This window comes from Rhinoraja longicauda, chromosome 14, assembly GCF_053455715.1.
Source record: "Rhinoraja longicauda isolate Sanriku21f chromosome 14, sRhiLon1.1, whole genome shotgun sequence".
NCBI lineage: Eukaryota > Metazoa > Chordata > Chondrichthyes > Rajiformes > Arhynchobatidae > Rhinoraja > Rhinoraja longicauda.
This window is the reverse complement of record NC_135966.1, coordinates 9,385,137-9,400,066: the sequence shown is the minus strand read 5'-3', so window position 1 is coordinate 9,400,066 and position 14,930 is coordinate 9,385,137. Positions and strand designations below refer to the sequence as shown.

Here is a 14,930-nt window from a genome sequence, read left to right as displayed (position 1 = left end):
AATTTAATCTCCCCTACTGTGTTCTGAGGTACAAGACCATTATCATCCTCGTGTCATAAGGTCATAGGTGATCAGAGCAGAATTAGGCCATTCAGCCCATCAAGTCTACTCCGCCATTCAATCGTCGCTGATCTATCTCTCCCTCCTAACCCCATTCTCCTGCCTTCTCCCCATAACCTCTGACACCTGTACTAATCAAGAATCTATCTATCTCAGCAATATATCCACTGACTTGGCCTCCACAGCTTTCTGTGATAAAGAATTCCACAGATTCACCGCCCTCTGACTAAAGAAATTCTTCCTCACCTCCTTCCTAAAAAAACATCCTTTAATTCTGAGGCAATGACCTCTAGTCCTAGACTCTCCCACTAGTGGGAAAATCCTCTCTACATCCACTCAATCCAAGCCTTTCACTATTCTGTACGTTTCAATTCTCTCCCCTCATTCTTCTAAACTCCAGTGAGTACAGGCCCAGTGTCGTCAAACGCTCATCATCTGATAACCCGCTCATTCCCGGGATCATTCGTGTAAACCTTCTCTAGACCCTCTCCAGAGGCAGCAGGTCCTTCCTCAGATATGGTGCTCAAAATTGCTCATAATACTCCAAATGCGGCCTGACCAGCGCCTTATAGAGCCTCAGCATTACATCCCCGTTTTGGTTTTCTAGCCCTCTTGAAATAAATGCTAGCATTGCATTTGCTTTCTTTACAATTGATTCGACTTGCAGATTAACTTTGTGGGAATCCTGCACCAGCTTTCCCAAGTCCCTTTGTGTGTCAAAGAAAAGCAGGATCTCATGCCTTAATGACTACTGTCCACTGGCCTTGACATCCACCATCATGAAGTGCTTTGGGAGGCTGGTTATGAAATGCGTTAAATCCATTCTACCTAGCAACCAGGACCCACTGCTGTTCCCCTACTTCCACACAGTTCCATGGTTGATGCCATCTGGCTGGCCCTACACTCATCCCTGGAACACCTGGAAAAGAGAGACTCCGGCAGCGGCTTCGCCCGCCCCGAATCGCGGGGCTTGGGTCGGCCCACTGCGGACCTTTCACCGTCCGGCGCGGCCTGGGACCGACGGCGGGATTTTTTTCTGCCCGGCGGGGGCTTCAATGTCGGGAGCTACGACCTCTCCGACGTGCAGCGGCAGCGTCTTCTCCCGCCCCGATCGTGGGGCTTGGGTCGGCCCACGGCGGACCTTTCACCGTCCGGCGTGGCCTGGAACCTGGCAACTTCAACAGCCTGACCGCGGGAGAAGACGGCAGGGGAAGAGAAAATACATTCTGGCCTTCCATCACAGTGAGGAGGTGACTGGAGGAGACTCACTGTGATGGATGTTTCTTTTTTTTTGTTTGGTGTTGGTTTGTGATTGTGTGTTATATTGCTTATTTTTATTGCTCTTATTGTTGGACTGTGGGTAACGGAATTTCGTCCAAAAGACTTGTTTTTTTGGATGACAATAAAGGTTATTCTGATTCTGACACCTAAGTCAGACTTCCATTCATTGGCACAAAAAGCTGGAGTAACTCAGCGGGACAGGCAGCATCTCTCTAGAGAGAAGGAATGGGTGACGTTTCTGGTCGACACCCTTCTTCAGAGTCTCAAGAAGAGTCTCGACCCGAAACGTCACCCATTCTTTCTCTCCAGAGATGCTGCCTGTCCCGCTGAGTTACTCCAGCTTTTTGTGTCTATCTTCGGTTTAAACCAGAATCTGCAGTTCCTTCCTACACACTTTCTTTACTCCTTGTAGCCAAATACAAATCCAACTCAATTTACAAATTTGTAGACGACACCACCGTAGTGGTCTGGATATCACATAAGTTGATAAGCGGTACGGTGGCGCAGCGGTAGAGTTGCTGCCTTACAGCGAATGCAGCACTGGAGACTCAGGTTCGATCCTGACCATGGGCGCCGTCTGTACGGAGTTTGTACGTTCTCCCCGTGACCTGCGTGGGTTTTCTCCGAGATCTTCAGTTTCCTCCCACACTCCAAAGACGTACAGGTATGTAAGTTAATTGACTGGGTAAATGTAAAAATTGTCCCTAGTGTGTGTAGGATAGTGTTAATGTGCGGGGATCGCTGGGCGGCGCGGACTCGGTGGGCCGAAGAGCCTGTTTTCGCGCTGTATCTCTAAATCTAAATCTAAAAATGACGAGATGGAGCCTGTGGGAACCGTGCAACCTGGTGTCAAGACAACAAGCTGCCCCTCAATGTCAGCAAGATCGACCTCCCTTCCATTGATTCCATCCACGCTTCACGCTGCCTCGGCAAAGCCACCAGCATAGTCAAGGACGACTCTCACCACGGGCAATCCCTCTTCTTCCCTCTCCCATCAGGCAAGAGCTACAGAAATGTGAAAACGCACACCTCCAGATTCAAAGGCAGTTTCTTCCTAGCTGTTCTTAGGCAACCATCCTATTACAAACTAGAGAGCGATCCTGACCTACGATCTACCTCATTGTAGACCCTCAGATTATCTTTAATCCAACTTCACTGGACTTTATCTTGCACTAAGCATCATTTCCTTTATCCTGCATCCGTACACTGCAGATAGCTGGATTGTAATCAAGTAGAGTCTTTCTGCTGACTGGATGGCATGCAACAAAAACACTTTTCACTGTACCTTAGTGCACGTGACAATAAACTAAACTAAAGCAATCCAACTTAACAGAATTGCTTCGGAAGAAACTGCAGATGCTGGTTTAAACCAAAGATAGACACAAAATGCTGGAGTAACTCAGCAACATCTAGTCAGAGGAAGGGCCTCGACCCGAAACGTCACCCATTCCTTTTCTCCAGAGATGCTGCCTGTCCCGCTGAGATAATCCAACATTTTATGTTTATTAACAGAATTGCTGGTGTCTATTTTACGAAGACATGTTTTTCCTTATCTTATTGCAATGCCAAGGGGAATGGGCATAAATTGGAACAGCATGAATTAATGATAAAAGATATTAGTCACTACTTCATAAACCATTTGAATGTATGGGCCTATTTATTTTTCCTGGGAGAAGGGGAATTAGCTGATCAACCATTTAAAAACGACTTATTATTTAGTGTTTTTATTTCCCTTCAGAGCACCTCAAAAGAACTTCACAGCCAATAAAGTGCATCTGACTACCTTTTCAATTGTGTTACTGTTGTAAGGTAGGAACTACAACAATCAATTTGTACATAGCACCCTGCCATAAAATGAAATGTAACAAGGCAGTTGTGATGTAGAGTATACATGAGAAAATAAGTAGTGCATTAGACAACACTAATACGGTATTCATGGGGGACTTGAATTTACAGTAATCAGGGGAAATCAAAAAATACCAGAGGACCACAGGTCCATGATAAATGAGGAAGTAAACAAAATTAGTACAAGTGAGGAAATACTACTGGAGAATTTAATGAGCCTGAAAACTGTTCGAATACCCAAGGGTATTCCAGAGTTCTGAGCGAGGTGGCTCAGGAGATAATGGATGCTTCAGTTATCATTTTCCAAAATACTGCACAGTATGTGTGAGCGTATCCACTTTGCTATAAAACACAGAAGTGCTGGGAATGTTTTAATGGTGAGTGACTGAGAAACATTTTTGTTCAAATGAACCTGGATGCTTCGTATTTAAGTTACTGATAGTTAACATGCAGGAACAGCAAGCATTTATAAAGACAAATGGTGTATTAGTCTTTATTGCTCTAAGAAATTAGTATAAATGTAAAAACGTCATACTGCAGTTATCCCTTCTTTTTATGAAGTCCCTTGAGAACAACATATGGTGTATTGTGTACAATTAGTGTTTCCTTATTTAATAAAAGATATAGAAAACATAGAAAATAGGTGCAGGAGGAGGCCATTTGGCCCTTCCAGCCAGCGCTCATTCTCATACACTCATTCCAAACTACAGCAAAGACAGAACAGTCTGGTTCCTGACGAGTACAGATTGCCAATGCAAGGGATTTGTGCTCTAAAGTTAAAAGAAAATGAAGTGACCTCAATAGAAGGCACAACATCCTTCGAGGAGTTGACAAAACAGATTGTAGATTTCTAGATATCAAAGGAATCCATGGATTGGGCAGGAAAATGGTGTTTGAGTAGAAGGTCACATACAATCTGATTGAATAGTGGTGTACCACAAATAGTCAACTCTTGGTCCTGCCCCTATTTCATTTTTAAGTCTGAAGAAGGTTCTCGACCTCAAACGTCACTCGTTCCCTCTCTCCTGTCCCGCTGAGTTGCTCCATCAACTTGTGTCTATCGTGTGTGTTAGAAATATCAATTGAGAACTACATACTATCCAGTACACGAGGGACAGGTTCCCTTCACTACTTCAAATTTTTTAATAGCAATATGGCAGACATCTTGTCCATCTGAGGTGGCACTTCAAATATCTGATCAGATATTCATGTTTGGGAAGATAGACGCAAAAAGCTGGAGTAACTCAGCGGGACAGGCAGCATCTCTGGAGAGAAGGAATGAGTGACGTTTCAGGTCGAGACCCTTCTTCAGACTCCACAAAAAGCTGGAGCTACTCAGCGGGACAGCCAGCATCTCTGGGACACTGCTTCTGAATGATCTATTGAATCCAATAGAACTGAATTTGCCTTGCCCTAACTGAGGCCTGGTGCCAACTCTCGGACACCACCACATACAGTACTTACCCCTGGACCATGGCCTCACAGTCCCTTCTCTTCAAACAAGGGAAGGGATACCACCCCAGGGGGGGGGGGGGGGGTCACATGAGTGTTTTGTGTGAAGAAAAGTACCCTCTCAAACATGGAAAGGAATATCATCTTTGGGGGCACATGAGTGACAAAGATATTTTGTGTAAAGACTGGTGCCAACACTACAGACAATAATGCTATAGAGAACATATGAAGTTTTTGTACCTATTTTGTTTCGTATACCTTTTATATTCTGAATAAAATTTATTTTTGAAAATTAAAAGAAATATATATCCTCATGTCTAAGGTACTCACTTTGTCCTTGCTAATTGACTAATGTCTCGGTTCCCTTTTATTTCTGCCACGTGAGTGGCAAGGGCATTTTGTGTAAAGATTGGTACTAACACCAGAGGATGACACTACTGGTTTTGCCTGACCTGTTGGGAATGTAAACACAAAACGCTGGAGTAACTCAGCAGGACAGGCAGCATCTCTGGAGAGAAGGAATGGGTGACGTTTCGGTTCGAGAGCCTTCCTCAAAACGGAGAGTCAGGGGAGTGGGAGACACAGAGATATGGAAGGGTAAGGTGCGAAAACGACAGATCAAAGCAAACGTGACGAGGAAATGTGGGAATGGTTTATTGTTGGCCGAGAGGAGATGGTGACAAGGAGGCATACAATTAGCAAAAATAAATAGGGAGAGTGAAACGAATCGGGGAACTGGGAAGGGGGAGGTGATGGAGAGAGAGGGATAGCAAGGCAAGGGTTACGAAGTTAGAGAAGTCAATGTTCATACTGCTGGGCTGTAAGCTGCCCAAACAAAATGTGAGGTGCTGTTCCTCCAATTTGCGCTGGGCCTCACTCTGACAGTGGCGGAGGCCCAGGACAGAAAGATCAGTGTGGGAGTGGGAGGGGAACTTGTTTGGCAATTAGGAGGTCAGGTAGGTTTGGTCCAACTGAGTTGTTCTTTGACGTCACGGCTATCACGTCACAGTTCGCTCGCGTCACAGTTCGCTTGCGTCACTGTCCGTCTACGTCACTGTCAGCCTACGTCACTGCCCACAGACGTCATCGCTGGCGTCACCGGGCGCCGCGCGGTGGCTACCGGGAGCTCCCCTCCCCCCTCCCGCGGCGACCACTAGGACGACAAGATGGCGGACGAGCTGGATGAACTGCTGCGGGAGAACCGGGAGATCGTCGGCGTGGTGGACGGGCTGCGCGGCTGCTGGGAGAACGACAAGCACTGGCGGGCGCGCAGGGACTTTCTGATCAGGAACCTGCCCGACTTCCAGAGCGAGGAGGGCGAGGGAATGGACGACCTGATCGCGCTCTCCATGGTCTGGTCCAACCACGTCTTCATGGGCTGCCGGTGAGCGGAGCCCGACTCCATCTCCCCCCCACCCGTCCCTCCTCAACGCACACCCTCCTCCATGCACCATCTGGGCCTTCCCCCCCTCCCCTCCTGCCCCCCCCCTCCCCTCCTGCCCCCCCCCCTCCCCTCCTGCCCCCCCCCCCTCCCCTCCTGCCCCCCCCCCCTCCCCTCCTGCCCCCCCCCCTCCCCTCCTGCCCCCCCCCCTCCCCTCCTGCCCCCCTCCCCTCCTGCCCGCCCCCCCCTCCCCTCCTGCCCCCCCCCCCTCCCCTCCTGCCCCCCCCCTCCTGGGCCATACCCACCCCCCCTCCTGGGCCATACCCACCCCCCCCTCCTGGGCCATACCCACCCCCCCCTCCTGGGCCATACCCACCCCCCCCTCCTGGGCCATACCCCCCCCCCCCTCCTGGGCCATACCCCCCCTCCTGGGCCATACCCCCCCCCCTCCTCCTGGGCCATACCCCCCCCCTCCTCCTGGGCCATACCCCCCCCCCTCCTCCTGGGCCATACCCCCCCCCACTCCTCCTGGGCCATACCCCCCCACTCCTCCTGGGCCATACCCCCCCCTCCTCCTGGGCCATACCCCCCCCTCCTCCTGGGCCATACCCCCCCCCTCCTCCTGGGCCATACCCCCCCCCCTCCTCCTGGGCCATACCCCCCCCCTCCTCCTGGGCCATACCCCCCCCTCCTCCTGGGCCATACCCCCCCCTCCTCCTGGGCCATACCCACCCCCCCTCCTGGGCCATATACCCCCCCCTCCTGGGCCATACCCACCCCCCCTCCTGGGCCATAACCCCCCCCCCCCGGTCCTTTTCCTCCTCTCGACCCTCTTGGTCTCCTCTCTCTCCACCCCCTCTCGGACATCCTTCACTGCCTCTGCCCTGGTCCACTCACAGTCCCCCTCCTCCCCTTTTACAGCCCTCCCTCTCCTCCCATCTTGCAACCTACCCCCACAACACCCCTTCAACTCGCACAGCCCTCCATCTCCCCCCCCCCCTCTCCACTGTTGCAGCCCCTCCACCTTTGAGTTGTTCCAACACCCTCAGTCTGAAAAAGGGTCTCGACCCAAAACGTCACCCATTCCTTCTCTCCAGAGATGCTGCCTGACCCGCTGCGTTACTCCAGCATTTTGTGATACCTTCGATTTGTACCAGCATCTGCAGTTATTTTCCTACTCCTGCATTTTTATGGTCATTGAGTATGGATGGAGTTGGGATATCATGATGCATCTGTACAAAAGGAGACACAAGGAACGGCAAATGCTGGTTAACAAAAGAAGACACAAAAGGAAAGTCCTGACCCAAAATGTCAAATCTGTGTCAGATGCTGCCTGACTTGCTGAGTTACTCCAGCACTGTGCCCTTTTACTGCACAAAACATTGGATGGACCACACTTAAGAGTATAAGAAAATAACTGCAGATGCTGGTACAAATCGAAGGTATTTATTCACAAAATGTTGGAGCACCTCAGCAGGTCAGGCAGCATCTCATGAGAGAAGGAATGGGTGACGTTTCGGGTCAAGACCCGAAACGTCACCCATTCCTTCTCTCCTGAGACATTTAAGAGTATTGTACGCATTACCGGCTGTCACACTGCAGAAAGGATGTGGTAGCAATGGGGAGAGTGTAAAAGGGATTCATCAAGATGTTTCTAGGTGTGGAAAAATTGAGGTTGTAAAGGCTGATTTTATTCTCACTGCAGTGTTAGAGGCTAAGGGAGACTGTAGAGTTTTATAAAACAGTGAAGGGCAAAAGATGAAGGTCGGATAGATAGCTAATATCTTCATTCTAGGGCATGAGAGTGTGGTATAAGAAGGTATTGATATAAAGGAGATCTGGTAAGATGGAGAAGATACTCTTATCTGGAATGAGCTGCCAGAGAAGCTGTTGGACGCTGATCCAACTACAATATTTAATGGGTATCTTAAAGGTACTTGGATAGAAAAGGTGCAAAGGAACACATAACTATTGGAGGCTAATAGAACCACCATAAAGAGGCATCAGAGACTGCATGGACGTTTCTATGATTCTGTAAAATTCCATTTCATCTCCCAACTCCCCCAAAAAACCTCTGCTCCCACCCCAAAATACAAGGCTGCCATCCCTCCAAATCTCCTTGCTGCTGCCTGAAAACTCCTCTCAGGATGACTTCCCAAAACTCCACTCCACCCCGCCCTCCCCAAACTACTCTACTACCCCCATCCCAAACTCCTCTCGGCCTGCAATCTTCCCCCACCCCCAACTCCTCTGATTTACTCTCACCACCAAAAACTCTTCAAGGCACCCCCCACCCCCATAAAAACAGTTTTATAGAAACAGAAGTTGCAGGAGTAGGCCTTTCGACCCTTCGAGCCGGCATTATCATTCAATATGATCATGGCTGATCATCCGAAATCAGGACCCCGTTCCTGCTTTTTTCCCCGTATCGCTTGATTCTGTTAGCCCTAAGAGCTTTATCTACCTCTCTTGAAAACATCCAGTGAATTGGCCTCCATTGCCTTCTGGCAGAGAATTCCACAGATTCACAACTCTGGGTGAAAATGTTTTTCCTCATCTCAGTCCTAAATGGCCTAGCCCTTATTCTTAAACTGTGACCTCTGGTTCTGGACTCCCCCAACATCGGGAACATTTTTCCAGCATCTCGCCTGTCCAATCCTTTAAAGAATTTTATTTGTTTCAATAAGATCCCCTCTCATCCATCTAAATTCCAGTGAAGACAAGCCCAGGATGGGATATCACAAGCCCGTTGATTTTACACCAATTATTTTCATTTATTGAATACATTCTTTCCTTGTATGTTAGTCCTGCCATCCCAGGAATTAACCTGGTGAACCTATGCAGCACTCCCTCAAGAGCAAGAATGTCCTTCCTCAAATTAGGAGACCAAAACTGCACACAATACTCCAGGTATAATCTCACCAGGTCCCTATACAACTGCAGACGGACCTGCTTGCTCCTGTGCTCAAATCCTCTTGCTATGAAGGCCAACATGCCATTTGCTTACTCCACTCCCTGCTGTAGCTACATGCTTACTTTCAGTGACGGGTGTACAAGGACACCCAGGTCTCGTTGCACTTCCCCTTTTCCTAATCTGACACCATTCAGATAATAATCTGCCTCATTCATTTATTCACATTGTACTACATCTACCCACTCACCCAACCTATCCAAGTCACCATGCAGCCTCATAGCATTCTCCTCACAGCTCACATTGCCACCCAGCTTTGGGTCATCTGCAAACTTGGAGATGTTACTTTAATTCCTTTGTCTAAAGGTTCCTACTCATTCTCCCTGTGGCCTTCTGTTGATTAGTCCTGTGTGCTGTTTGTTGTCCATATTTATAATGGATGGTCACCTCAGTCCTGCTGCCTCATTCTCCCCTCCTTTCCTGCTGCTATTAAGAGGCAGATTGCCTTGTGGTCTGTATGGTCAGACCTGGTTTGTTGAGCAGCTTTTGGGCAGCTTCTGACAATTCACCATGTTCCATGTCAACATGCTTTCCATGCATTGTGCTATCCAGATGCAGCAGGCAAGTAAAGATATATAAATAGTTGAAAGGGAGGAACTGCAGATACTGGTTTACACTGAAGATAAACCCAAAAAGTTGGAATAACCATTCTACATCTACTTATCTTCTTTGATCTGTCATTTTCACACCTTACCCTTCCACATCTAGACTCCCTCTCCCTTGACTCTCAGTCTGAAGAAGGGACTCGACCCGAAACGTCACCCATTCCTTCTCTGCATGGATGCTGCCTGTCCTGCTGAGTTACTCCGGCATTTTGTGTCTATAAATAGTTGAAAGACTTGTTTAATTTCTGCTTTTCAGTTATAAAGATGACCTCATGGAGAAGGTATTGGAAATGGCAGATGGAGTTGAAGTTGAAGATGCGCCACAGTTCACCACCAGAGATGAGATCATGAAAGAGGTATTTTTCACACTCTTGCTTGAAGCTGAGCAACAATGAGGCATTTGGTACTTGTAGCATAAAAGTATGGTATTGTACAGGGCAAAGGAAAGAATTAGGAAAATACCCAGCTGTAAATGGGGGGAAGGGGGAGAGTGTTGTAAGAAGGTTGGTAAACACTCTCATGAATCACATGGGTTGGATGTTTACAGGTTAGGCAACTTTTAATTTAACATTTATTTGTCGCAGTATCTGTGACATGAGACTTAAGTTTTGCGTGAAGCACATGATCCAATGGATATGCTTTATTTAACTAACTAAAATACTGAGGCAACTTTTCTCCATTGCATATTAGACTTTAAAGTAATGCAGAAACAATGCCTCAATATTTTAGTTACACTCAATTAAATAAAGCATATCCATTGGGTCACATGCTTTATGCTAAACCTATGCATTTAATATCACATCTCCCCCTTTTCCCCTCTCTTCCCTGTGCTGCGCCTGATGCAGACTAATTTCTCCCGTGTCGTCCAACCTATATCCCCGTGTTTTGAGTTTTCATTTAAATACTTAAATGTTGTGAGGGTACCTGACTTCACAGTCGCCTCAAGCCATGTGCTCCAGATTTTAATCACTCACTGGATTAAAACTATCACAAATTCCTCCTAAATCTCCTCACCCATACCTTCAAATAACATCGTTTGATTATAGATAAGATTATTGCTACGAAGATAACATACTCACTTTTCATGCTATGTATTCCCTCCTCTCCCCGCCCAAAAATCTTTAACTTCTCGCTCCAAAGGTTAAAAAAAGTCTCTTGGCATAAACACTCCATCCTGATGAATTAAAAAATCTCAAATGTTTTCTATAGGATGGCAATAAGTGCTACACACAGCACTCCAGCTAGGACCTACCTGGTGATTTGTTGGCATGACCCGACCTCGTGGGTTTTTGTTGGCTGGGTTATATAAATTGATTTTGTATCGGTAAAGCTGAAATCTTGTTTCTCTTTTTCAGAGACGGTAGAAGTATTAACCACGACAGAGGTTCCTTTGAGAGTTCCTGCCGAATGTTTGCAAAGAGTGAGCATGCAAGTTGGATGGGGGCAGGGGACGAATTGGGAAGAAAAGAAAGAATGCTAAATAAATGTGCTGAGACTGTTGTCTTGAATGTGATAGAATCAAATTCATTTCAGGCCCTCATCTCAAATGGTTAAAATTAATAGTTTAAAACTTTGTGGTTTGCACAAATAGTTATAAATGATTAATGACCACAGAGACAGAGACAATGTGTTTACTTTATTTTCATATTGACAGAAAATGGTTGTATTTTTAATGCATCAATTAAATTTGTGACCAGTCTACTTTTTTTCATCCTGTATTGCAGGAAAATTAATGTCTTTTGAATTGCCTGGTGCAGATTATTTTTCAATGTTAGGGCATGTATGGACATAATGAAGGGAAGGCTAAAGAAATTTACCTTAACTTCATAGATTGTGACTTTTAAAATTGTAAACAGCCCAAAGATTTTGTGATCTGAGTATCCCTTATATTGACTCCTTGGTTATATTGTCTTCTAGGCATAAAGAACAAACACTTTTTTATCTCTATCTAAGCATCACTGGATTTGCATTCCCTCTAAATGTAGGTTATGCAAATCCCTAAATTTTGTTTGGTCAAAAGTCCAAAGTAAGATTTGTATTGTAGGAGCTTGCTGGTGGGGTGGATGGAATTTGGCAGTTAAAACAATAATTCAAAGAACTAATTGGGTTGCCCCTATATCGTCAATACTTGATGCTCCTATGTTGCCTGATTAGTGCATTTACTGTTTGAGATTTTTGTGATGTCAGCATTTTGAATCTTGGGGCCCAGTTTAGAATTAACTCCCCTTGCAAGTTCGATTCCTTATATTCCCAATGGAATTTGTAGAATACAAGAGATGTTTATGCATAATTCTGTTATTCTTGCTGTTGTTTTCAATAATGACCCATGTACACTGTCAATTTTGACTTTTGTGCAACACCTCTTTCAACTTAGGTATTATTTTTTACTGTTTTTTAAAAACTTTTACTGTTTTGTTGGACATTAACCTGAACAAGATCTTACCATTTGTACTACTGTATGCAATAGACATCTTGAACAAATTCTATTTATTTCTACCTTTGAGATTTAGAATTTGTGTTTTCTGTTAATCCTTTGTTACTGAGTCTTTGATTATTTCAAATGTTTGTCCGAGTAGAAAATTTTAAATGCATAATTATGTAATTCTCTACTTGAGCCATTGATAATCTTGCTCATTGTAGTGCTCTTCACCATGGGCACCAAATTAATAAACTTGGTACTTGGCAGTGTTTATTATTGCAAAAAAACATTTGTACATGATCCTACCTTATCCCGAGGATCTGGAAAGGCTATAGATTCAACGTTCTAATTGGTTCTGTATTTTGTATAGGTGCATGAAGCCAAATTTGGGAGTAGGATTCAAGAGATGAGTATTTTTTGAAACTCAACAAGGAAAAGAATGCAGTGCTCCCATGAAGTACCGTTTGAAACAAGGTGCTTCTTGCCCTGATGAATTATCCACCTATAAGAGTAACATTCCTAGTTGTTACAAGATTATCAATTTAATCATAAAGGCGTAATTTGTTTTCTAAAATACACAAATAGGTTTAAAAAAATAAATCTTTATAAATAAAGTATAATTGCATAATATATAACTTGACAAGTCTGAAGAAAGTGTACTTTCACAATAAAATGACCCTTTATTTAAATAGGTGCTAATCTCCAGATTCACAATAAATCAACTTTCCTCAAATATTTAGTCACTGCCTGGACCTAAAGCAGTTGGAATGGCTAATTTAATTTCCTGTGTATTCCCTCAAGGAAGAAAGAAATGACTGCTGGTGTAACTCAAGGGTCACACATCATCTTGGGAGAACATTAAAGATGATGATTTAGGTCAGGACCCTGGAAGAGAGGTGGGGGCAAGACAAAGTTTGGCAGATGGTTGGAAAAGGGCCAGAGATAAAGGCCAGAGTGGGGGGTGGGAACAATTAAACCAATACTATATATGGCACCATGTCAAAACAGGTGTCAGCATCAACCAGTTATTTCAGTGTCGTGGACATCGCAGCTGAGCTCTGTCCTTTCTCTGCTTGTCTTTGACGTAGCTGGAGTTTCCAGTATAGGTCACCACAATGCGTTAAGAGCAAGAATCCAAGCCGATTGATTTTCACTTGGCCGAGAGGGACACGCCAATTGCACACCTCGAATTTGCCTGATGAAGAACGGGCTGTTTGGCATACTGTTGCATCATATGATATTTATACACAGTCAGCACAGGCATTAAAATTGTGTTTGGATACAGCTTTGAGGATCAACACTTGACACCAAAATAGACAAAGACAAGTTTAGAACTCTTTAAATCTGTGTTCTTGGGGATTTGTGCGTCACATTGAAATGGGTTGCTAGTGGATTGGAAGTCATTTTAATACTATAGAGAATAATTTGTCTAAATGTCCGGTCATCTCAGATTTATTAATCAGTTCTTGTTTCAGGACTGCACGATGGTGCCTCATTGGCCGAGATGCTTGAAGAGTTACTCTCGGTACTGGAAATCCTGCACCGTGAACCACTCACACTTGCCTTGTAAATAAATCTGATTCAAAACAAGGAGACCCTGCCAGCCAAAACTGGTGCTGTTCCAAGCACGAGTGAACAAGAACATTTATCAGAAGAAAAAGCTTTCCTATTCTGTACAATAATTCTTGAGTTGGGGCAAAAATCTGCAAATTTTCTTTTAAAAATCTACCGCTGCTGCACAAATCCCTTTGATTTGAGAAATAAACATTTCTAGCAGTCCCCATTTTCCTGGTAATTTGCCATTGCATTGAATTAACATTACAATAGGTGCAGGAGTAGGCCATTCGGCCCTTCGAGCCAGCACCACCATTCAATGTGATCATGGCTGATCATTCCCAATCAGTACCCCATTCCTGCCTTCTCCCCATACCCCCTGACTCCGCTATCCTTAAGAGCTCTATCTAGCACTCAGAGAATTGGCCTCCTCCGCCTTCTGAGGCAGAGAATTCCACCAAACGTACTGCAGAACCTCGGGTTGTAATAGGGAAGGAGGCACTTGGCTCGTCAAGTCCACATCCAAGCAACCCAGCTAGGTGCAGTCTCTTAACCTCTGTGTGGCCATGGCAATCTTTTCCTTAACAGTAAAGGAAGAGTACACTTTTCAACATCACAAATAGTCATTGAATTAAAATAATTAAAACATTTGTTTTAGTTTCAGATAAATGGTTCAAAGCAAGAGCAGAATCTACACACCCAATTGTTGTTTCACTTCACATATTGGTCAGAGCCATGCAGCGTGGAAGCAGGCCCTTCGGCCCAACTTGCCAACCAAGATATCCCAGCCACACTAGTCCCACCTGCCTGTATTTGGCCCATTATCCCTCTAAATCTTTCCTATCCATGTACCCGCCCAAATGTCTTAAATGTTATAGTTCCCTCAATATAGTACCTTCCAAATAGCCTCAACTATCCCTTGTGGCAGCTCATTTCACTCTCTGCATGAAAAAGTTGCCCTTCAGGTTGCTAATAAAACTTTCCCCTCACCGTCAACCTATAGTCCAAAATAAGAATTATTTAATTAGGTGTTTGGCGTGAAAATTTCACAAACTGATTTTAACAACTGTCATTCCCCACCCCTCTCCCCCCCCCCCCCCCCCAGATTAAACTTTGCACAAATTTTCTGAGCCGGGTTGAGTGTTTATGGATTAACATTGCTAACTGCTCAGAACAAGATGCTGGACCACATAAATGGAGACAGAAGACACTGCAGGCCCTCCAGCACTTTGTTGAATTACAGTGTCTTGTCTGTAATAAGGCATCTCTTAGGTCAGGAGAAATAAAGTTTGAAAAGCAAAGAAACAGCATATCATTAGGATACGAGTTGGGACAAAAGTCTGAAGAAACTTATTTTTCAAA

The 14,930-nt window shown here is 45.2% G+C and overlaps 1 protein-coding gene across 1 annotated transcript; it reads left to right on the top strand.

Annotated features, from left to right (window-relative positions):
- Positions 1–5,762: 5,762 nt before the first annotated feature.
- On the top strand, positions 5,763–12,285 carry cdkn2aipnl (CDKN2A interacting protein N-terminal like). The gene is made up of 3 exons (XM_078411068.1): positions 5,763–6,022; positions 9,852–9,951; positions 10,951–12,285. Exons 1-3 carry the CDS (start codon positions 5,805–5,807, stop codon positions 10,957–10,959), a joined length of 327 nt encoding a protein of 108 aa, XP_078267194.1. The 5' UTR covers positions 5,763–5,804; the 3' UTR covers positions 10,960–12,285.
- Positions 12,286–14,930: the final 2,645 nt, after the last annotated feature.

Coding starts and splice junctions, on each gene's coding strand:
- cdkn2aipnl (XM_078411068.1), top strand. CDS start 5,805: ATGGCGGACGAGCTGGATGAACTGCTGCGGGAGAACCGGGAGATCGTC. Junction 6,023..9,851: donor CACGTCTTCATGGGCTGCCG/GTGAGCGGAGCC, acceptor TCTGCTTTTCAG/TTATAAAGATGACCTCATGG.